Here is a 24,371-nt window from a genome sequence, read left to right on the forward strand (position 1 = left end):
TTGCCAGAAATACAGATACAGAAACATGCTGATGTATTGTAAGAGGTCAAGAAGACGTCTTTATCATTTCAAAGGAAAGATTGAAAAAAAAAAGAGATCTTAAATATTACAGCCAACAAATGCCAACAATGTGCAAATTAATTCAAAGACATTATCAAGTGTCATAGTAAAAGATAAAGCTATTTTAGTGGTAAATATGTATGAGAAACTAGGAGGATTCCTTCATTTCGTACAAACACAAATTGACAAAACATGGCTAGCCAGCTAGCACACCTATGGAGAGTAACGCTTTTGGGCTCCGTGTATTTTCTTATTGATAAATACTTTTCAAAATCTACACTCACTAAGATATAGATATCATTGTTTTGTTTATTGGGAATTTTAAAGTGAAGAAAGATTAATACTAAACTGAATGTCCTGTAATATGATGTGTGGTGAAGACTGTGCTGTTAAACCCTTGTTCTTACTTTAAATTGTATATTTCACTGTCAAGTGTTATCCTCTTCATTGGCTTTCTATGTAGAGAAAGTAAATTAACCTTTAATGTTCTAACATTTAATGTTCTAACATGTTCCCTTTATTTACTGTATGTTTCCTCCAGATATGATCCGAAAAGTCAGCGGCGAAGTGACCAAGCCGGCCTTCGGGTGCCAGGTGACCATCCAGTCAGAGCAGGAGAAACAAATGATGAAGATGTACCGCAGGGAGGAGAAGAAAGAGAGGAAGAGAGGCAAAGGAGTGGATGAGAGCGACTCTTCAGATGCTGTCATGACCTTTGACCCAAGAGAGATGAGAGCCCAGAGGTATATCATCTCTCCGAACTTTCTCTTGGTCCTCTTTCCCTCATTAGGGGTCCAAGCAGCACCATTCGCTGCTGGAGATAGTTTTTGCTCTCACTATTGTTCTTCATCCTCTTTTTCTCTGCTCAAAGAATTCAAGACTAACTGTCACCAAAATTGGCAGATGGCGTGAAAATTCCACCCACTACTCAGGCGCATGAAATGGCACTCATTGACCTCAGGATGACCCTCTGACAATCAAATTTACATTTTTGCAGTTATTTCTACAATGTTTTGGCTTAGAGCCAAAATTCTTTTGCCATTTTAATCTCTCAATTCTTTTGCATTTTTGCACCTATGTGCTTTTATTTTAGAAATGCAATTTCTTTTCACTTCTTTGCCAATTTTCTCTAAATCTTGTTTTCGAGAACTTCATACGGAAATCTGTTTTGTAATGACGCATTTTTAAACCCGAGTCTTTAAATTCAGTATCACATAAATGGTCATGAATTGAAATAGACTTAATTGACTAGACAAATTATTAGATTTTATATCTTGTAATCAGCTTTTTGGTAAGAATTGTTGAAAGTTGGCTTATATTACAGAAAATTGAAATTTCTGGATCCTTCACATTCCTATCTTCATGAAGTCTAAAAATCACCTGAACGTCCTACAGAGCTGAACATTTTCCAGCACATCCACCGAATTTTGCCAAAAGTTTTCCTCATTGCAACCTTTGGTCAATTCAAAATTCTGTCACTCTATAAATATTTTTAAATGTGCTGAATTAATTCACATCTATATCTCCACAAGTCTTCATTCAAATGCTACCAAAGACTTCATTTGGCTACTAGATATAAAGTGTTTCAGATGGTGTTTGGATCAGTCAAATAATGAATCTTCAGTGATATTTAATAGCTTGTTGTAATTTGTATGAGGCATATTTTCTTTCTTCACATCTTTAGCCAAATTTCTCAGAATATTTGACAATACACCTCAAAGCAGCAGAATAATGTGAGATTTTTTCTGAACTTAATCATCAAGGATTTGACTGTTGCAAGACAAATCTCAAATATGCAATATATGTGTTAGATAACACAAAAGGTATATATTCACCTTAAGTAAACAGATGTTCATTCAATTCATAATTCATCCAGTCAAAACCTTCTTGGCATGTCCCTCAGTGTTTTTGATTTTCATGGTTGTAGAAACATGATGATGAGCTGGTTTACTCAGTAGTTGAGTGGTAAGTTGGTTATCTTTTAATGCAAAGGTTAAGAGTTCAAGTAATGCTTTAACCAGCCTGCACATGTTCTAAATCTTTGCAGTTCCATGTTAAGTTTTGACATTTACAAACAAGGTAGGAGGGCACGGACATTCACTTCTACAGGTGCAGGATAAAAAAACATCAAACCATATTAGAGGCAAATAAAAGCGCCGCACTTTTGTTTTTGCGTTTTGACATTTCTCACGTAATAGCACTATTAGTAGACATTAGGGGTCAACAGAATATTGGTTTGGATGATTATTGGGGCTGATATTTGGTATTTTGCCAATTATCTTTATCAGCATTTTGTTTTATTGATAATGAAATGCCAATAAAACTTAATTAAAAACTGTGCATATTACACTTGACTGACACCAGGGAAGACAATCTGTGATACATGCAAAGAAAGTGTCAGCATGGGAGGAACTTTTACTTTGTAAAACCTCAGGGAGCTATTTTTATTTAAATTTTCACTTTACTATTAAAAAAAAAATCATTTTAAAGAAAGTTAAGATTTTTGCTTTCTGTCAAATAAGCATCCAAATGATTGTAAACCTGCTTGAACCACAGTCATAGCCACATGGCACTGTCTAGTTTTGATTTTGTTTTCTGTTTTTTATTTTTTAAATTTTTGGTCTCCACCTATTGTCTCAGGTAGCCACACCAGAACCAACAAGCTTCTGCATTTTTCCTGGCAACTTTTCTTGAGCTTTACCCCCCTCCAAAAAAAAAAAAAAAAAGCACAGCAACACTGCAGCTTGTCGCACCTTTTTTTTCCAGAGGATTTTTCAGAAAGTTTAATTTCAGAGTATGAAAAAAAAGAAAAAAGAGCAGCGATCTGTTTAATTAAAAACTTAGCATGACCAAATCCAGCCCAGTGTGAAGGAAAAGATTAGCAGAGAGGTAAGCCACTTTAGGAAGGAACATAATGCCTCACATCTGTGCCTCTCCTTTTGAATCACTGCACTGTTCATTCTAAAACTAAAAGAAGGATGGATACCAGGGTTTGTGCATGGGACCTATGGAAGCAGATATGACACTGTGCTGCTGTTGCTGTTAAAGGGACATCACTGATTATTCCTTTTACTTTGACAGAAGACTCTTAAGTTGAATTCTTTCTTTCTTCTCAGTTTGAAGTATTTAGTTTTACCCCTTAATGCAGTTTAAAGATACCTTTTTGGGCTTTTCATTGCATATGTCTTGTGTTTGCCTTTACAGGGAGCAGGCCCTGCTGACCGCACGACGTGAACCTATACTGAGCAGAGAGAGAGTGTATGAACGTATTCGATATCCCAACGTCTATGACAGCTACGCAGAGGCCACAAAGATGCCTGCGTTTGTTGGAGGAGCCAGGGTGAGTCTTGAACAACTGTTATCTCTGAATCCACTGTTTCATGCTGCTTATTGTGTAATGCGCCTTTAGCCTTGGATATTAACAAAATGGAGATGTTGAAAAAATAGCAATAGTGGTGTATGATCAGCTTTTATTTATTTATTTTTTTCATTTCTTAAAACTGATCATTATGAAATAAAGGAGCACTGGATTGTCGAACAAAGAACTGACTGTAATCTTTGTTGTGGTACAGTCCAAAATCACAGTTTTCACAGTTTAGTCTGCTCCAACATTACACCCTGGTAACACACATTTTACCTGTATGCTTTTGCTTGTATGTGGCTGTTTGAATATATTTTTAGTAGTCTATTTCTTAAAAATCAAAATCTACTATCCCTTTAGTGTTTGATTGTATAATTATTACATGTTACTTGAGGTGGAAATTAAAAGTTTAAGTTTCATTTTATGATGCTATCAGTGTTACTTAAAACAGTAACAACTCTGCTGTATGTTTTTTTAAGCTCATTGTAATTATATTTTTCTACCAGTCAGTTATTGTGCATGAAATACCAGAGTCATCAAATCAAATCAAATGAGAGTTTTGTCATATTCAGAATGCTTCATTATTGCAGTGACAAAACTAAAGACCAAAGTTGGTGAATTGATCCAAAATTGATTTTAAATTTGAATGTTAATAGTTTCAGCCTTTACAGGGATGTGTAGTGCATTGAGAAAGTATTCAGGCCCTTTCACTTGACGCCTTTTGCTGAAATAGTTAAGTCATTTTTTTCCTCAGAAATCAACATTCAATATCCAGAAATGAGAAGCAAAAATACAGTTCAAAACATCTTTGTAAATTTATAAAAAAAGTTTTCAGAACCTTTGCTTTGGCCCTTTTATTTTAGCTCTGGTGCCCTCCATTTCTCTTGACCATCTTTGAGAGATTTTAACAGCTTGATTGGAGTCAATGCGATACATTCAGTTGGTTGGGGTGAGGTGGAAGGATCTGCCTTCAGAGCTCAGAGACGATTTTAGGATCTGGGGAAGGCTATAACAAAAAATCTGCTGCATGGAATGTTCCAAAGAGCACAGCGGCTCTATAAATCTTTAATTGAAGAGGTTAGTACCAAACAGGACTCTTTGTAGAGCCCTCTACTCAGCCAAACTAAGCAACCCAGGGAAAAGGGCCTTGGTAAGAGAGATAACCAAGTATCCGATGGTCACTCTGGCTGAGTTACTTTCAAAATATAATAAATCAAATAGCTGAATCTTGAAGTGTCTGATAACATCTGGAATGAAGGCTTGCTTATAACTTAAACTTTCTCAATTAACTTGAGGTACAAACAGATTCAAATAAAAGTCATCCATAGGCTCCATTACTCAGCGACAGAGCTAAAAGAAATGTATCTGTCTGTTTCGACATTATTTCACAAATGCAAATGTGCAGAGGCCTCTCTTACAAGCCTCTTTAAGTTTTCTCTGGGATCTACAGATGGGAAATTGCCCCAGACTTAAGTCACATTTAGATGTAAACGGAGATACTAAAAACCGAAAATACTTTCCTCTGCATTTTAAAAAAAGTCTGTGTTCATATGCTAACATTGTAAAAACTATCCTTGTGTACATGCATCCGCAAAAACAACCAAAAACGCTGTAGTTTGCATGCTACGCTAGTACTTAGTGGTGTAACTTGTTATGACACACCACAGTAGAAGACCATATGCATGTGCATAAAGGCCTTCTTCTACAGAGCGGTAAGTATAAACAAACAAGAAGATAATGGTGAAGAACGCATGCATGAGAACCAGCAGCATTGATAAACTCACCACAAACACAGCTCAGCAGTCCGCCATGTTGTAAATGTTGGCCTACTCGTGCATGGCTATTTGTCAGAGAAGTAATTAGCAAGTGTGAAGTGCGGCTCTGACATCACCGTTCTCACAGGATCTGGGCATTGCCAGTTTTCACGTCGACAGAAGGGGTGGCGTTTAAAACAAATTACACTCTGGAACCCAGTTTCAAAACTTTGAGTTTGCAGGCCCCCGAAACGCTGTTGTCATATGAAAGAAAGGCCAAACCACAACAAAAGTTTACGTTTCATTCAAGAAGCATTGCTGTGTAAACGGCCCTTTGGAACTGGAACTTTTTAGATGCTTAAAGTCTCTTTTAAAGTTATTCTAAGAAGATGATTCAAACCAGCTGGAAATCTCCTACATCCCCCTGCTTTCAGAGATGACTCAACAAAATGATCATAATCATATTAAAACTCAGCCGGTCTTGGCTTTATGGCAAAGTGGCCAGACAGAAGCCTCTCCTCTCTGAAAGACATAGGGAAGCACCTAATGGACCCTCAGACTCCAAGAAACAAGACTGTCTGGTCTGATGAAACCAAGATTGAACTGTTTCTTAGTCTGGAAATCACCTTCCCAGCATCATGCAGTGGTAGTGTTTTTTTGTTGTCAGGGTCTGGGGGCTGGTCAGGACTGACTGAAAGCTGAATGAAGCAAATTACAGAGATAAACTCAATTAAAACCTGGTCCAGAGAGCTGAGGATTTCAGACCGAGTCCAAGAATTTCCCTTCCATCAGGAAAAGACCCTTAGCACAGAGCCAAGACAACACCTGAGTGGCCTGGGGACAATACTGTGAACATTCTCGAGTGACCCAGTCGGAGCCTGGACTTGACTCCAGTGGAAGATCTCTGGAGAGACCTGGACATGTCCACCTATATTCCTGATCCAGCCTGACAGGGCTTAAGAGGATCTACAGAGAAGAGCGGCAGAAAATCCTCAAATCCAGATGTGCAAAACTTGTCGCATCAAACCCAAGAAGACTTGGGAGTGAAAAAATTTCCAACTGAATGCTTCAACTAAGCACTCAGCAAAGGCACTGTGAGAGAGTCACTTATTTTCATATTTTGTACTTGGTAAAAATGTTAATGTTGGTGTATAGTAGTAACTAAAATAAAGATATTTTTATATTTACATTACTTATTACTTATTATATTTTTTCTGTTAGAACGCAGGCAAAGTTATGTACCACAGCTATGGTGCTGTAAGGCAGTTTAGTGCTCATGACAAAAGAGGACAGGATGATGTCGTGCTAGAAGACAACGAGAAGTCTGTGTAGGTGTGGATCCACATACGTTTTTGACCATGCTTTAACATGTACCATTTTATGAAATAGGAATATGACATCAAGTCAGAAGTGGACCAGACGAGATCTTATTATGGAAGGACTTTACGTACTGTTTTTTTTAATTTTAATTTTTTTTTTTTTTATTGCAAAATAAACCTTGTTAAAGTTTTTTCTTGCCTTGTGTGAGTACTTGGATTCTACAAAATGGAGCTGGAACGCGAGTCAAAAGCTGAGACACCTTGCAGACTAAGTGGCCTAGAAACTGTGGTATGTTGAACTCCAACCGTAGTCTGAATACTACATCAATGTGGTATTTCAGTTTTTCAGTTTCAATAAAATTGCTATTTTCGCTTTGTCGTTTTTTGGTATTGAGTGAAGATTGATGAGGGAAAAAAATATTTGAAAGGATTTTAGTATGAGGCTACAAAATAACAATATGTGAAAAAATAAAGGGATCTAAATACTTTTGAATGCACTATAGTTTTGGGGGGGGCTTTTGTCTTTCATTTGACATTAAGTGGACAGTGATGAGACATAAAATTAGACGATAGGAAGGATGAGAATAACATTCAAGTGTTCTTGCTGGATTTGATTCAGGAACAATGTGTCTTACTATTCTATGAAACACAAAATTTACCTTTCTCCTTATGTCATGAAGATGAGTTGTGAATCCCAGCTGCCACATATAACCACGAATCACGTTAAAACCTCACTGAGTGGGATGACACAGATTTCAATACAATATAGCTAATTATTGCATTATCTTCTGTCACTGGGCTTTTAAGTACTTCAAATTTATGTTTGAAACAAACACTGATTAGATGTTCAAAGTGTTTTTGATCCGCTCTTTGTTCTCAATGAAGCAGGAAGGATAGCGGTATTACAGCAAATTTTCTGTGAAAATAGAGCTGAATTCTAATAGTGTAGTTTGTGACTTTGGATATCCTTCTGAGTGTGTTTAAAATCCAGTTGGCTCATTCTTGAGGTCATTTGTGAGGTCTGTGTTTTTCTAACTGTTTTTGTGTGTGTGACATTCAGATGCTGCTACCCGAGGGAATCCGCAGAGAGAACACTAAGATGTATGAAGAGGTGGAGATCCCACCCAACGAGCCCATGCCTATCGGCTTTGAAGAGAAGCCAGTCTACATCTCTGAGCTAGATGAGGTAGGAGCTGTGGGGTGCTTGTTGTGTTTTTTATCTGTGTTTTTATACTGTGTGTGGATATGTGTGTGTGTGTGTGTGTGTGTGTGTGTGTTTGCACAGTAGGGTTATAGACCACTGTGCGGTTTCAAAGGCTGACCGTGACATTTCTGAGGTCAGACAAGGTTGGTCAAAATCATGAATATGTCCAGTCAATAGTGACTCTGACAAAGTAAGCTTAGCAGATTTTGTATTATTATCGCTGTGACAAAATATCCGAACATAATGGGAACTTACATAAAACACTTTGCTCTTCTTTTCTTTTTCTGCCTTTCATTCTATTATTACTGAAAAAAAAGTGCACACGTCTGTGGACAGTAATTGCTGCAGCACCAAAACGTCACGGGTCGAGCTGAAGATAGAGAAAAGATACAAGAGACGTGGTGAAAGGTTACCAGGCAACCACTGGTGACTCCAGGGAGTCAAGAAATAATACCTGGTCAAGAATTACTCCCAGCACCTACGTAGCTGTTTGTAAAAACACAAAAAACACAAAAATGTTTGTTATTAATAACACCATTGGCTGTTAGGCTCAAGTGAGCAGCTGAACAGTAGACAAAACAGGGACTTAACATACATAAGACTGAATGTAATCGATCTGCATCATGTGGAAGAAATGCCAGAAAATAAACATCGCTATCTTTAACCCTAGTAAGCACATTTTACACGCTTTTTAGTTTTCATTTTTTGGATGATTTTGGCCGTGTTCATGCATATGGCATACAATTTGGCAAGATTGTGTATTTTTGTCTGATCTTGAAATTTCCAGCTCAGCTCCTATGATAGGTATAAAATACACAGGGCCGTATGCATTTCAATGAGAGTTGCTTCATGGCACATGAAGCCAAAATGGCTCAGTTACATTGCATTAAATTACCTGGACAGTTGGGTGCTGCTTCCACATTGTGTGGCCTATAGAGCAAGCGCAATAGAGACTTACAGCGGCCAAGTGTGGCCGGGCAGCTAACTTCCGCTGGCCAAATAGCTAACGTTGTGTTAAGCGCGCCGCTTACTTGAATGGCGATAAAATCAAAGGGGCTCTTCTTCAAATGTTATCGGACCAGATGGATTAAATTCTAATAGTAAAACAAGTCAGTTCACAGAGGTTGCGTTATACAAGAAAATGTCTCTTTCGCCAAGTAAGTCAATAGGAAAGTGTTTTAAGGACACAAGGTACATTGGCTTCAAAGCTCGGCACACCTACTGGAGCCTGAAAGGAAGTCCACAGAGCAGTGGGTGATATCATGGTAGCTATGTCCCTTATTAAACACAGTCTATGGTTGCTGCTTGGTAGAAACTTTTTTTTGGTGGTTTTGTTTGTTTTTTTGTATGTTGTGTAGTGGGCTTGGACAGTATGTAATATTTCATACCTTCAGATGGGTGGTTTTGGCTCAGAGAAGAGTGGGTTGTCCTTTAATCTAAAGGTCAGCAGTTTGATCCCTGGCTCCTCCAGTCAACATGTTGAAGTATCCTTGGGCAAGATACTGAACCCCAAATTGCTCCTGATGGCTGCTCCATCAGTGAGTGAGTGCATGTGGGTGTACCAGGTGGCACCTTGTACGGTAGCCTCAGTGACCATTTTTTAAATATTTTTGTGAATATGACTCATAGTGTGAAAGCGCTTTGAGTGGTCAAAATGACTAGAAAAGCACTATACATGTGCAGGTCCATTGGTTTACCTTCCTGAAATTTCAAATCCTTAACTCACAAAGTTAGATAAAAGAAACATGCCGCTATTCCTCTCTGCCCGCTGGCGGCCAGCTGTTTACAGTCCGGTAACTTCTCCCTCCACCACTAGCTGTCACAGTGTCTTTCAGGTCAGCTGCCTGTTCCACCAGTAGAGACTGGGGACTGAGCTTTGGTGGTGAGTGCTGTGCAATACATACAATGAGTTTAACAGAAGGAAGAGCTCCTGTATTTAGGATGGTATTGAAAAATATACCTTTGGGTTTTCTCAACACCTTGGTATACCTTAATACTGGGTGGCAGTGGCTCAGAGGTAGAGCGGTTTTCCCTTTAATTGAAAGGTTGGTGGTTTGAAACCTGGTTCCTTCAGTCAACATGTTGAAGTATCCTTAGGCGAGATACTAAACCCCAAATTGCTCCTGATGGCTGTACCATTAGTGTGTGCATGTCTGTGAATTATTAAAAACTGAGTAGCAGGTGGCACCTTGTACAGTTGCCTCAGCCACCGGTGTGTGAATGTGTGTGTGAACATGAGTCGTGTGTGAAAGCAATTTGAGTGGTCAAAAACGAGTAGAAAATTGTTATTCAAGTGCAGGTTACCCAAGCCTATTATGTAGTGTCTCTGCACTATATTTGCACTACTATATTTCAGCAGTATATCTGAACTTAGTTATGTATAACTTGTATTACTTACTCAAATGTTAGAGGCTGAACCTACAAAGATTCATTAAGGGACTTGATAGGCAGATTCCAGGCTATATTTTTGATAGAAAACTGAGCAACCCCAACTCTACTAATGGATTACTTTCTCAACGCTGCATATTAACTTCTCTGCATTTTGAGGTACTTCTGTATGAAGAACAGGACTTGCCTAGGGGTCTGTTCAGCTGCCAGGAGAGTTTGACGATGCCCTGGGTATATATATGGTCCCTGTTATCCTCCATTCCAGTGAACAGGGGGAGACTGTGGCTGTAATGGCCAGTGAGTGATGTTCCTTCTTAATGGAAGTGCTGTAGCTCTCAGCCGGCTGTCAGCCGACACAATGACCCGTCAGTCTGAATGACACTTTGACTGACAAACCCACACTCATATTGGTACAAACATCCCCCCTAGCCTCTAGCAGCCTTTACACAGCCACCGCCGGCCTATATTAGGGGGCAGTAGGCTGGAAAAGCTGGAGTTCAGTCTGCTTCAGCCCCTTTGGGAAAGAGCTATGGCAGGAGGACGGAGGATAGTCCACACACATCATTGTCTTTGAAAGGCTCTGCTCCCATCCTGTCTGCTGAAGAGGACTTTGCAATCCATCATTACTGCATCACGAGTGAAGATGCAGCAGTGCGAAAGGTCAGCACTTCCTCTCTGGATGTGGCCTTTTGTTGATGAAGGCCCTGAGGTACAATATCCGTAAACCTCCGAGGCATTTTGTCACACTACAGGAGGCTAGTGTAACTGCTCACCTCTCTTAACCTTCCTGTCACTCATGCTAATGGACATCATAATAAACAAGATTCAGCTTTAGTGTATGTACGTGTGTGTAATTGACTGTTGGATGGAAGTGCGTGCATGTGTCTTGTGCCATGACAAACTGATAAGCAGACGGTTTAATCACATCTACTCTGTTGCTCTTGATGGTTCCACAGTTTCAGTTATTGGCTCGGCTCAGGTGTGCGTCTGTGTCTGTGTGTGTGTGTGTGTGTGTGTGTGTGTGTGTGTGTGTGTGTGTGTGTGCACTGTGCACTGTGAGTGCCGAGGTCTTTTCAATGCCTGTCAATTTCAATCCTCATCACGGTGATCTTTGAGGAGCTGACCATTAATCCTTTCATTAGACACAGGGATGTTTCCGCAGAGACAAGAGTGTTGAACTGTCTAATTGCATTTTGTGTATATGAATGGCAGTGTTTACGTCCATGGCTGTCATCTTTGTTTCACTGAAAAACATTTTTTTTGTGAAGCTGAGTTTCTTGGAGATCAGTGCCATCACATATTATGCACCTTGAACTATTTGTTTGGAAAAAGGCTAGGCTTGCTTTTTTGTGTAATAGGACATGTTTTCTGGAATATTTACTCATTCAGGGCTTCACTGGTATTGTAGTTAAAGGTCAAAGGAACCAGGGGCCTAATTTTGTCTCAGAACTCAATGAACAAGCAAAACGATGGGTATTTATCTTCAACTTCATACTGCAAGTGATAAATCTCAGTTGTACTTCCATCTGCTTGTGCGTGCACAGGCTCATTAACAGTATGTACAGAAAAGCTGCAAGAATGCCCAATGTGGTCAGTAACATCAAAGTCACTAAAGTCTTAAGGTGGGTTTCCATTACAGATTTGATTAAAACTTAAGCGACATTTTCAAAATGTTGATAAAACACAACTGAAAAATTACTGTGTCCATTGAGTGATGTAATGCGACTTTTCTCACGATGTTCTGCGACTTCTCCTCCGGCTATAACATTCCAAGCAGCATGGTGGTGGATGTTTGAAACATCAGCAGCTTTATTTCTATAGCAGCCACCACACTTGCCACTAGCCAGGGAAACTTTGTCCTGCCTGTCCAATCAATATTGTCTTCCAGTAATTCTAGTTTATGCAAGTCCTGTCCTTCATAGCTGAGAAATCCACTAGAATGGACTAATACATACATGACAGGATTTTAGTTCATGTTATTCTACTCTCACAGTAAAATTCCAGGAAGTATGGTGATGGATGTTCAAAACATTAGCAGCTTTATTTCTATTGCAACCACCACAGTAGCCGTCATTATTTCCAATCAAAGGCGACACAGGCATTTCATGGAGCGACAATGGAAAGGCAAGCCCCTTATACGAGGGGGCATATGACATATGAGGGATTTCTGGGAGATGATAGTCAAAACCACAATTCCTCTGTGGAATTGTGGTTTTGAAACTTCTGGATGATCTGCTCAACTTTTGAAGAGTTATGCGATGCAGTAACATCTCCCAGCAACAACTCTTATAGCACCTGCGGCATCATACCCGAGGGAGCCAGTTCCTACTGACAAGCACATAGCCATAGCATCATGTGACCTGTGTAAGTTTTGCAAAACATGGCTTTTTCGAATGCCCTGAAATACCACCTCATGGGAGCGTAAAACTTTTTGTGAGTTTTTTTGCAGTTGATGTGTTTCTATTACGCATATTTTATATTCACAATTTCAACTTGCACAATTTGGGGGTTAATGGAAACCTGCTTATTGTAATGCAGCATTTACAGTTATTTCCTCAAATGCATTGTATTCAGTCTGGCGATTTCGAACAGATTTATCTGTAAGAATGAGGATGAGGAGTGATGGCAATCCAGGATCACAGGACAGTCCAAGAATCGAAGAAATCTTTGAGATAAATATACAGTTAAACTGGTTTCAGGACCAATTCTGCTGTTTTTGTATTTCTTATTTCTTTTCACTAATTGGGATAATTTAGGACGGATTAACGAGATGCATCTGTTTCTAGGGAGCTCATTTCCTGGAAAAGAACAGAACTATTACTGCATATCACAGGAAGCCGTTTGATTCATTGATTCTGCTCTACATAGATATCAGTTAAGTGTTTTTGTGCTGTCTGTCAGACATTCAGCCGTTACTGAATTCCTGTCCTGGCTTCTCCTGCAAAGACTTCAACTTAAACAATCTGAAAAAGGAGATGAAGAATATTCTCTGAGGCTCCATCTCCGTCTTCTCTCACTTTCTAAAAGGCTTATCTCACTTTTTTTTTCCTCTCCGGGTTTCTCCATAGCTCACCAGCAGTTTTCCCTTCATCTTTGAAAGTCCCTGTGTAACTGATATAGATTGATATGGAACCTCTTCTGCTGAGCGATGTGAATTAGCCTCAGTCAAGCAGCAGCTCTATTCATTAACTTAAGCCTGGGCAACTCTGGAACAAAGTGCCTCACTCCTCTAAAGCGCCGGCACACAATGCCTAATAAGTCTTTACGTGCTATTAGGAAGGCTTTGAAAGGCAGGCTGAAAAGTCTGACGCTCCCCCCTCCTCCTCCCATTTACACTGAGTGCCGATTGTCATTTATTGAAAGCTGTAATGGGAAACAGGGCTGTGCAAGCCTCTGTACGCCTTTAATAGCTCTGTGAAACATTAAAAGTGGGGAATTTATTAGGGTGCTTTTTAACTAATGAATCAGGGGCTAGGCGTCCCACGCTTGCCTCTGTGGTAAAAGCCTTCCTAATTTATCTGAATAAATATGTTACTCAGTGTGTTGTGAGTGAGAGCAAGTGTCACTCTTTAGTAGTACTGATGGACCAAACACACTCAGAAACATACACTACTACTGCTGCTACATTACTGATGTTCCTCATCATACTGAGACAAGAGTGGACACTTGAAGTCAAATATAGACCGGAGCTTTTGACAGCACACAAATCTGAACCACTCATTGGTGGAGATCTACTCAAGCTGCAGACAGATTCTGAGGAATGACACATTCCCACCGGGACATGGTCTATACAGGGAGAAGGATTAAGGAATGCACAAAGCTTCGCTCTTGAGCTGCTACAGGAGAGCCATAATGGACTGGTGGGGTTGAAAGGAAACAGTCATGAATGACTCTTCCTCCCAATTTGTACTGTATATCTTGTAGCTGCTTGACACTCAAAGAAGTACTTCACTGCTAGAAAGATGGCCTTTTAATAATACCTGGCCATGCATGCACTAGAGAGACCCAGATACTTTTGAAATTGGTGCTACATGATGAGAAAACAGAGAAAAAAGGTGCTTTTGCTTAAGAGTTAGAAAACCCACAACTACCAGAATGCACTGTGTCGCACCAGACTAAAAGAGGCTCCCTCAGGTGGGTGAAATAATGCGAGTGTATGTGTGAAACAGTTGCAGCCGACAAGAAACAATCTCGTATTACAGTTAAACAGTAAGCAAAAGCATGTTTCTGAAAACATTTGAGGCAAAAAATGATTAAACTCAGTAACAGAATCTTGTTTTATATTTGATCTGCGCTACTTAGTTGTAGTGTTTGATCCTTTTGGCCTCCGTTTTCATTGTACAGGAAGCAGAATGGCACCTACTTCCTTCACACAAACTCTCACTTATAACAGCTAAACAGGGCACTAAAATGTGTTTCTGGAAAAAAAAGGTTGTGAAACAGGCAGTATAGTAGTAGTAAGCATGATTTTTTTTTCGGTCATCACTGCTTAGTTTTACAGTTTGATCAGATAAAAGTCCTAGATTGAGAAAAAAAATATAGAGGGGCAGGTTTGTCTCTTGGTCCACTTCTTCAATCGTTGTATCCGCGGAGGTGGCATTGGTGAAGGGCAGAACAAAAATGCAGAAGTACAGCCTGTAGTTTTAGAAACAGTCTAGACACTCTGCCAGAGGGCGTGTTTTACTTCAAATTGTGCTATTTGGTTTAGTTTCGCCTGGGGGGAGGAGGGATATCTAGGCATTGGTCAGATGTAGGGAAGTTTACCACAGATTGCCCACATTTTTACAATACAAAGCTGGTTGAAAATTGTCAGTGTCCCTTTAAGGCTCTAATCAAGCAGCAACCGCCAGCTGAAAACAAAGCAGATGCACAGGTGCTCAAAACTGCTGTTCAGAAAATGGCCACTTGAGGCTGGTCCATAACAGAGTCAATCCCTATTAGACCCCTCTAAAAGAAACCCTCGCTGTCTGCAAGATGTCCCTACAGTTTGTGAGTCAGATCCATCCCTTGCTCCTCCACAGCTTCAATCTCTCATCCAAATACAATCACTTCTGGTTCCGTAATTCAAGATGGGAGCAGCCTGAATGCCAAACTCAAGGCTTCAAAATAGTAGTCCACAAACCAGTGGGGACGTCACAGCAGTTACGTCCATTATTTATGCAGTCTGTGGGCACACAGCCCAGTCTATAGATCTGTGACTTTATGATGTAAACTTCTTTCTCACTTATCAACAGAAATAGTGTTGCCATTAACAGATTAACGTCAATTGCCTCTACTTTGCCATTCATTTGGTGGTGTGAAGTTGTCGTCTATGAAACCCAACACCTCTGAAAAAATCTGAAAAACAAGAGATCATGCCCTTTGAGCTACTGGACAGCTTTTAGTGACACTCATGTAGAAAGTGTTGAGAATCACTAACAGTAACTTTATACTAATCGAAACAACAAAAACAAAAAATAGAATCTACTGGAATTAGTTAACAAAATTGTATTTGTGTTAAAGAAGAGAAACTAAGGGCAACAGAATGGTGGTGTACTAATAAAATTAGTGCTGAGTACATTTTTCTGAATTTATCAAGACAACATAATATTGAAATGATAGATTAGAAAAGAGTGAGGCCTGTTCTTATAATATGATTGAACAGTTACAAAACAAAGATAATTAAGAACAAAGGCCTGCTTGAAACTACAATTGCCATTTGTTAACAAAAGTTTGACAAAATATTGTAAGGTGGGCATGGTATTTCCCACACTGTAACGGCTCAGGGGAAATTTAGCATAACGCACATTTCTGCAGCACTAATTTCAGTACAACGGAATCATTTCATATTCACTACTCCGCTGCTCAGTTCCTTTTGTTAACAAAAAATATAAAAACATCTGTGCAGGAAGTGTTGATATTCACTGACAACAGCTTAATACCAATGGGAAAAAAACAAACTAAACAGAAGAGTAGAATGGACTGCAATTTGTGAGTGATACAAGTCTGTTTTATAGCTCTATATCACAAAATCTCCTCAAGGGAATTAGGGAAAAAATGAAAAGAAAAAAAAAATCAGGAAGAATAACTGAGGAGTTATTTCTCTCCTGGAACAACCCCTTTGCTGTTCAGCAGGTCTTGTGTTTACTTATTTACTTGCATAAAAAGTCACCAAAATGCAGGAAATTAAGTGTCTCATAGGAAACCAAACTTCTGTTTTTGTTTTTTTTTTTCTTCCTTTCAAATGCGTGCTCCCTTGTATCATTCGGTGTCCCCTCTCTAAACTGGGAGGTATGTCAGTTAAAACAGCGAGGGCAGAGCTCTCCATGAGTTCTTTTTTTTCCTGAGCAGCAGTTTGTGACTGTCAGGGTGAAGAATTTAACTTGCGATCTGTTCAAAGCTGATCAGATAAGATGAATGGATGACAGGAGCAGTTGTTGTGAGTGACTGCAAACTTTGAGAACCAGCCAAATTAACAGTTAAGTTTCATTTTCCATGCACCTGACGTTCTGCTGCTCCATCTGTGCATAGAGTACTCCCTGCGCTCTGATAGTGTGGTGCAATGCACAACCTAATGGTTTACATAATTCAACAGCACTACAAATGAATGATCCAGCTCCAAAAATAGAAAATCTATGTGTGTGTGTTTTTTTTTATCGTGGCAGGTTGCCACAATTAAATAAATGTGTAGGAATCCCTGTAGTTCTGCTATTAATCCAAAAATAAGGCCACTATTTGAGATAGTTTGGCATGGGAGTGAATGGATTGTTTGGTTTTAGAATAGGGCTGTCAGGGTTAATGCGTTAATTTGGATGTGATTAAGGTCTGTGTTTATTAACGCATTTTTTTTTTTGATTGCATTAATCACTGGCCAACATTCCCTTCCTTAAGAGGCTTTCCTGGGCAGAGTTTTAAAGCTAGCGTGAAGATACTGATATCATATGAAACTAGAGGAGGAAACTAGTGATGCCAACCATGTCATGGTACTTTTTCAGTAAGGGGGCAGAATAGCACTCCAAAGCTTGGCTAAATTTTGGGGATGGAAAAACAGCATGACCATTTAACAGGGGCCCCTTGACCCCTGACCTTCAGATATCTAAATGAAAATAGGTTCTTTTGGTACCCATGAGTCTCCGCTTTATAGACATGCCCACTTTATACTCACCCTATGCTGTCATTTGGTTCCTAATCAAGACAATCTGGTAAGAATTGCTTCACCTTGTCAATATGGAACTTCAAAACTGTTTTGAAATTCAAAATAATAGAATTGAGAACATGTAATTAAATGCAATTAAACGCCATTAATTGCAATTAACTATAGAAATTCTGCGATTAATCATGATTACAAATTTTAAATTGTGACAGCCGTAATTCTAAGCATTTTGCTGACTCTTCTTGCCTTACCTTGATCTTACCCACTACTCAGTGGATAGTCAGTGTGTCCAAATGTGTGGTAAAATGCACTTTGGGTGTTGAATGATGTGTCTGCTTCTTTCTGTCTCGGCTCATGGGAACAGGTGAGCAGGCCTGGTGCTGCTGTCACGCCAGTATGTTTCGCCACCACAGCCCTCACTCAGCATGCTTTGATTCTCAGGGCTGTTGACAGCTTGCCCTCTCCTTTCCAGTGCAGGAAGCAGTCAGTGTATGAACGCAGGCCTGCAAAGATGAGGCAGAACTGAACAGCCCTCCATCCATAATTAATCCACCTTAATTGCATTTCCTAATCCAGTTTTGATGTGGTTCCCCCACAGCACACAACTGTGGCTCTGTGTGTTTGCTTAGACTTGCTAAGCAGAAGCTGCAAGTCTTTAAGGCTTCTTTGAAGAATTCAAGGATTCAAGACTTTTCCGCTCCTGTCTGATGGAGTGAACTCTCAAAAGTCCATCACATTTAAATTAGACGTATTGTGTGTTACTTCATTTGTACATTTTGTTACCTGATCCTAATTTAGTTTTTAGCTTTTAATCTCATTTTAGTCAGTTAATCATTGTTTTTGGTTTAGTCCAAGATAAGAAAAACAACAAATCATATAAATAAATCTTGATTATATGTATTATTACATAACATTTTATGAAGATTAAAATTTTGACAAAGTTTTCTGTTATATGTCAAAATCGTAGTATAAACCTCTATCAGACTCAGTTTCTGTTTGAGGTTTTCCCTGTAAAAACAGCAATATTTTTGTAATATTTATGAAAATTCAATCACATGAAAAAAAATAGAACCAACTAAAACACATCCTCAAGTGTTTGATGACATTGGAAATTATGTTTTCGCCCGCATTCTGCAGAAGTAGGCATGTTTTCTTTCTATCTCCGCTGCCATTCTTTATCTGTAATTCTGCTTTTGGCTTAGTTACAAAGTTCAGATTCAATCAAAAATTTGAGAGGACTAATTTAAGACCCAGTAACCTTTGCTATAATCAGCTGTTGCAGCATACTTTTTAGGATGTCAGACATTTGAAATTCAAATCTATGGCAGCTTTTTAACTCCATTACATGGCAGGGTTGTATAGGATTGTACTTGATTGTAAGAGTTCCCAACTATTTATCTAAATTAATGTATAATATAAAATAATCTGAAACTAAATAATAAACTGTGACATTTGAGCTCCAATACTAGTTGTTTAATCAGATGAGGTACAGGGAACCGTTAACTATAGCCATGCACACCAAAAGAATGTTTTGGGTTTTTTGAAAAGTGAAAAAGAAAAAAAAAAATAAAATAAAATAAAAAATAAAATAAAATATATATATATATATATACACACACACACACACACACACATATATATATATGTGTGTGTGTGTAAACAATTTATGTAATGTAATAAATTTTTATGTAATTTTTTTTTTTTTTTAATTGGGTGCATTAAAATACCCTGAAGGTCCAGAAAATTGCCTCCTGATTAGAAGTTATACTAGTAACAGTACATTTTTAGAATATTGACAAGGACAGCTTTTAATTATGACTAGTAAACTAGTAAATACATAAATCAGTAAAATAAAACAGAATTTAAATGTTATGTATCAGCAAGGCCTGAACAATTTTATTGAAACTGATATGAGAGCAATTTTGATATAAACACTCATGATTTAACCATACATTATAACTATAGATTTAACTTTATAGTATGTAATATATATTATACACATGCTGTCAACATTTGAATCTTTGCCTTGTTAACAAATACTGTCATACCTTTCTGACTTTTTTTGTCCTTTGACTTAGACTTAAATGTCATTCCAATTATACACAACAGTGCACGTGAAATGAAATTTCGATGCAGTTGGCTCAGAAAATAATAAAACAGTATTAACATACAAAGAGTGAAACACTAAATAAAACAAACACTGTATATAAAAATATAATAAATAAATAAAAATTGCATATATGCATAAACATATTGCACAATGGAGTATCGTATTTCACTTTGGTAGTTAAAGTTTATGCAAGTGCTGTCCATTGGAATGGACAAATCTGCTGCACTTTTTAGCTTGTCGACTTCTGAATGAGACCACTGAGATTTAGGGCTGAAGCTGTTTGTCTTGTCACAATGCTTATCAGTTAGATATTAAAATTTTTAATTTACAAATCTGTTCTCACGTAACATAACAAAAATATGTTATGAGTAGACAACTATGTAGGTATAATAAAAAAAAAGATTAATTTGGAATTAAATTTTTAAAAAGTAAATTTAAAAAAAAATTACTTTCATTATCATAGTAAAAAAAACAGTAACGTAAAGTTCATTGCATTTACTCAGTAGAAGTATTATATACACTATATATATATAGGCCTGGAGTTTTTTTCAAAGGAATAATTAATATCACTCTGTATCCTCATGTTAAAATAACAGTAAAGAGCTGGCAGCACAGATGTCAGCAATATACAATAATTTTACAGTATTCATACCATAAAATGACTCATACTGTTATATAGAAATCCGGTATATTTCTATATTTCTACAATATACAGTAAAATACTGGCAGTACAGATATGATATACCATTATTTTACGGTATCCATATTTTTGCAGTCTATTACCATAAAAATTTTAAGACGCATAAAGCCTTAAAAGTTCAGAAATCAGGTTCATACGGACAGAATTTATTTTGCATAACAAAACAATAAATATCTTAGCCTGTGTTAACCACAGACCTTATTCAAAGCATTTTACCGAAAACCCATTAAAAAAACCCAGAGACTTTGAAACGAGGGAACCGGAAGTTCAAAAAAGCTAACAGACTTCAGTGTTTTAGGACTCATTACCTCACCACTCCATTTAAACCGCAGCATACTTTTAAGGGTTTCCTTCCTATTGCTTGAAGTGGAGCAACCCCCAATACATTGCTCAGTGAACCGTTTTAAACAAAAACCGTATTTTACTGTTGGAGTTTGGCTGTATTAACAGTAATTGCTTCCAGTGTTGTGTAATCGAGTGTATAAGCAGATATACAAGGTATATCAACTTCTTTCTTTGCTGTTTACCTAATACCCACCTATCAACCAAAAGCTATTAGAATGTATAGGAGAGTTAATCAACCTGCCCATCCACCTCATTGTACACTCACCTCATCAGCTACCGCTGCACAGCAGGCTGTATGTAAGCTGCAGGGTGGGCTGTACTGTGTTTGTTGGAGGTTTTGGGGTCGCGATGCTTTCAGTGCGTCTTCAGCAGGTGCTTATGGATGAAATGATGGATTACCTCACACTTTGCTTTTGCTATCTCCATCGTACTCCATCCTAACCCCCCCCTCCCCCTCCCGTCTTTGTGCCCTCTCCTCGTCTTCTTCCTGCTGCTGCTGTTCTGTAGGGAAATGAATGGGCCTCCTGTTTGCTGCATCCGCATCTCACTCTGTCAAACTCCACCATGCATCTGGCGCCGAGGGTCGGTGTGCATGCGTGTGCTCAGTGTGCACGTGGATCCATAGGATTGGCTCTGGGATTTACGGTGTGTGTGTGTGTGTGTGTGTGTGTGTGTGTGTGTGTGTGTGTGTGTGTGTGTGTGTGTGTGTGTGTGTGTGTGTGTGTTTGTGTGTTTGTGAGTGTGTTTGTGGGGGTGTGTTTGGCCAGGTCATTTAGTACTCTACATGCAGGCTTGGAGCAGGCTGATAAGCTGTTTGCAAAAACTGGCAATTAAAAGTTGATCAGGCTGTCAATTCAAATGGAATGAAATGGAACCAGAAAGTAATTAAAAGGATGGCATGAAAATGACAACAATTATATCTCTTAGCTTCCCATTACCGATGCACAGAGGAATTTAATTAGTTTAGGAGCTCATATAGTGACTCATACAGTAAACACACAATAACAGAAAGCAGACGCCACAAAAAAAAACACACTGGTGGCTGCTTCCACAGAATGGCCATCTCAGTTTCACTATTAAACCTACAAACAGGGAGGCCAATGGATATGGACAACACTGGTGTTTAGCTGTTGCTGGTGAATCATTAGTGCAATTTATGTGGATCCAATTAGTGTGTTTTAAGTGGCTGGTGGATTGGTGGGATACTCCCAGTCCTCCCAGTTTGCCCATATGGCCGTAGGCTGTGTATCCGCTGTGTTAATGAGCCTGTCAGCTTCCATCCCACTCAGCATTGGCCCAGGAAGGGCATCTTATGCACACAGTATGTAGCGCACACAGCAACTGCTTCCACTTTATCGACAGCAGACAAAGCGAACTCACTCAGTCTGCTGGTTTAGACAGAAACATTCTCTTTCTCCTCTTGTTTACCCACACAGATCGCTCATCGCTTGAGTATCTTCATAGTCCAGAAAGTGTTGTGTGTTAAGTCGTACTGGAGCCAGCTGGGTTTAGAGATTGGTTCTGCCCCAGACTCAAGCAGCTGCTCTCATTAAAAACTTTATTTAAGTCTGCTGCTGAAAGGTTGACCACAGATGCGTATGGTGCTATATTAGCCAGCTGGGCTCTGCAGAGCTTTCGCTCCGCGCTGTAAATGCTGGGGCCTCGCTATAAACTGGGGGAAGCCTTCGTCTGAATGTAGCCAGAAATATTTAGCTGTGGTGATGAGGATTGATTTGCTATAAAGTTGCAAGTTGGTTGTCATAACCGGTCCGTGTGGGTTTTGGTGACAGGCGTCAGAGATCTGATTGTTAGAAAGCTACTGGAGTCCTATCCCTCTGCTGTACCGAGGGAGCAGAGAACAAATGAGCCTGCTGGCTCTGGATTGTTTTCTCTGAATCTCTACTTCATAAAGTATTCTCATCTCTCGTCAGCTTAATTAACTTGGCATTTTGCCAGATAATGTCAGTTTGACTTTCTGGCTCAAAGTCTGCCTCTTCCTGTATGACTGAATGTGATAGTGATGAGGTATAGTCACTGACTAATTGATCAGCTGGATGGAATCACATTGGATTTTCACTACATGAAAATCATGGTCACAAGAGTTAATAATAATTATGTTATTGTGGTATCTATAAAATCTGAAAATGGCAATAATGCTATCAGTCAAATTCCTCTTTAACTTTGTTTATCCTGCATTTTTGTCTCCTTCCTTGGTAAATAAATTACACTCAAAATAGGAGTTGGGATGAGCGATTTATTGAAAATACTCAATGTATCGTGGTTTGTTCCACTTGCGTTATATAAGACCACTATATCGTGAAGATGGAGTAGAAATTATCGTGCATCACTCTTGTGCTCAAATGACGTTAAATAACACCAGCTCGTTTGATATTGCCTAATAAAACCATTAACAAACCAGTCACAGTACAAATGTATCCAGACAGCAACATGCACTAATATCTATAGAGAATGCATATCTAGAGCTTATGTTCCCGGATGCAGCAGGCTTTTTTCCTGCTGCCAGAGGACACTATTCAATAGAATTTAACCTAAACAAAGTAGTAGTATAAAGAAGTTTTGTGCCTATTTTTCACAAGTGTAAATTAAAGACCTGAAACTGCACACAAATACATTTACAAATTTTGGTTGAAAATGTGCAAAAATCCATGTAAGTTAGCACGTCTCATTTTCCATTATCCATGCACCTGGCAGGTTTGGCAAAATTAGGATCCAGATTAAACATTATCATTACTACACAGGTCACTACACTCGAGCTAGCCAAAATTTAAAGACTGAAATGATGAGGTCAAGTTGTGATGGGTTGGGTATGCTAACAGGCTAGGGATGTCAGCTCAGGATCAGTTTTTACTTGAAAAGAAGAGAAAATGGTAAAACTGTGCTGTGGACTAGTCAGAGTCTCTCCAAGTCATTATGAGAAAATATGGTATTTTTATGATCTGATATTCACCTGGTTTTTCCCCTTTTTTCCATTTGATTTACATCAGTTTTAAATTCAAAATTCAAAATACGTACTCATGAACTCCTTATTTTTTATTCTTAGTAAAGACTGAAAATAATGAGCCCCACTTACTCGCATTATGTGGGCAGAGCACCTCGGGGCCACTGAAAAGCCGGACTGAGTCCACACAAGAGATCCTCTGAGTTGTGAAATTCTTGATGAGCAGGATTTCAGCAAAGCGCGGCCGCTCTTTTATGTTAACACCTGCATGATGTCTATTGCAGTACAGTAACTACCTCCCCACAATACTGACATCACACCCTGGAGACAAGTTTTGGCAGGCACAGCTGGATCTCCAATTGGAAGATGTGTGTGCATGCATTAACATAACAATGAAGCCAGAGAGGTTTTAAGGAGAGAATAAAAAAAAGCACTGAAGATTTCCAAAGATCATTAAATGATGGCAACTTTCTATTTACAACATGTATGCTTTACCTCAAGGTGAACACTGGGGCAGGCATACATCTGCATGAATTAGCATGTTTAAGGAGTGTGGGGACACTGGCTTTTCGTTACAAACAGACAAAGTCGATAAATCAAAATGAGGGCCAGCCGCTCAAGTGATTGTTGTGCCTCTGCGGTCACCGGAGAGGCTCAGGAAGGAGTGTGCAGAAGCCTCGCAAAATAGGGTGAAGCTCAGTGGTCCATAATTCAAAACTGAATATTTATAAGTAGGAGCTCAGTGGACTTGGCCTTGGGGGAAATAATTGGGTAGACAGGAGAAGACTGGAATCCCTGTTCAGAGAGAGAGGAAGAAGCCCCACAGTCATTATGAAGAGACCGTGCTTCAGTGACATCCATACTGTACCTTAACTTGTTCAGCTATGGAAGGAGTGCAGCTACTGTACTGGTGGCGGTGTACATGGAGTTTGAGATATTTTGGTATTTTTCAAAACTAGCTCAACTGTTTTCAAGCTGCAAGCAGCTGAAAATCAGGACTCTTGACCAACTTTTTTCCACTCAGAGAGTAAATAAACTT

The 24,371-nt window shown here is 39.0% G+C and overlaps 1 protein-coding gene across 1 annotated transcript in view; it reads left to right on the forward strand.

The window, feature by feature from the left end:
* The window catches only part of ascc3 (activating signal cointegrator 1 complex subunit 3), a 203,964-nt gene that overhangs the window by 39,381 nt on the left and 140,212 nt on the right, over positions 1 to 24,371 (forward strand). The window contains exons 6-8 of the mRNA XM_042490728.2: positions 602 to 803; positions 3,265 to 3,400; positions 7,555 to 7,680. Coding sequence (XP_042346662.2) covers positions 602 to 803; positions 3,265 to 3,400; positions 7,555 to 7,680 — 464 coding nt within the window. The remainder of the gene's footprint in view (positions 1 to 601; positions 804 to 3,264; positions 3,401 to 7,554; positions 7,681 to 24,371) is intronic.

This window comes from Plectropomus leopardus, chromosome 11 (genome assembly GCF_026936395.1).
Source record: "Plectropomus leopardus strain MGB_pleo_1.0 chromosome 11, ASM2693639v1, whole genome shotgun sequence".
Classification (NCBI taxonomy): domain Eukaryota; kingdom Metazoa; phylum Chordata; class Actinopteri; order Perciformes; family Serranidae; genus Plectropomus; species Plectropomus leopardus.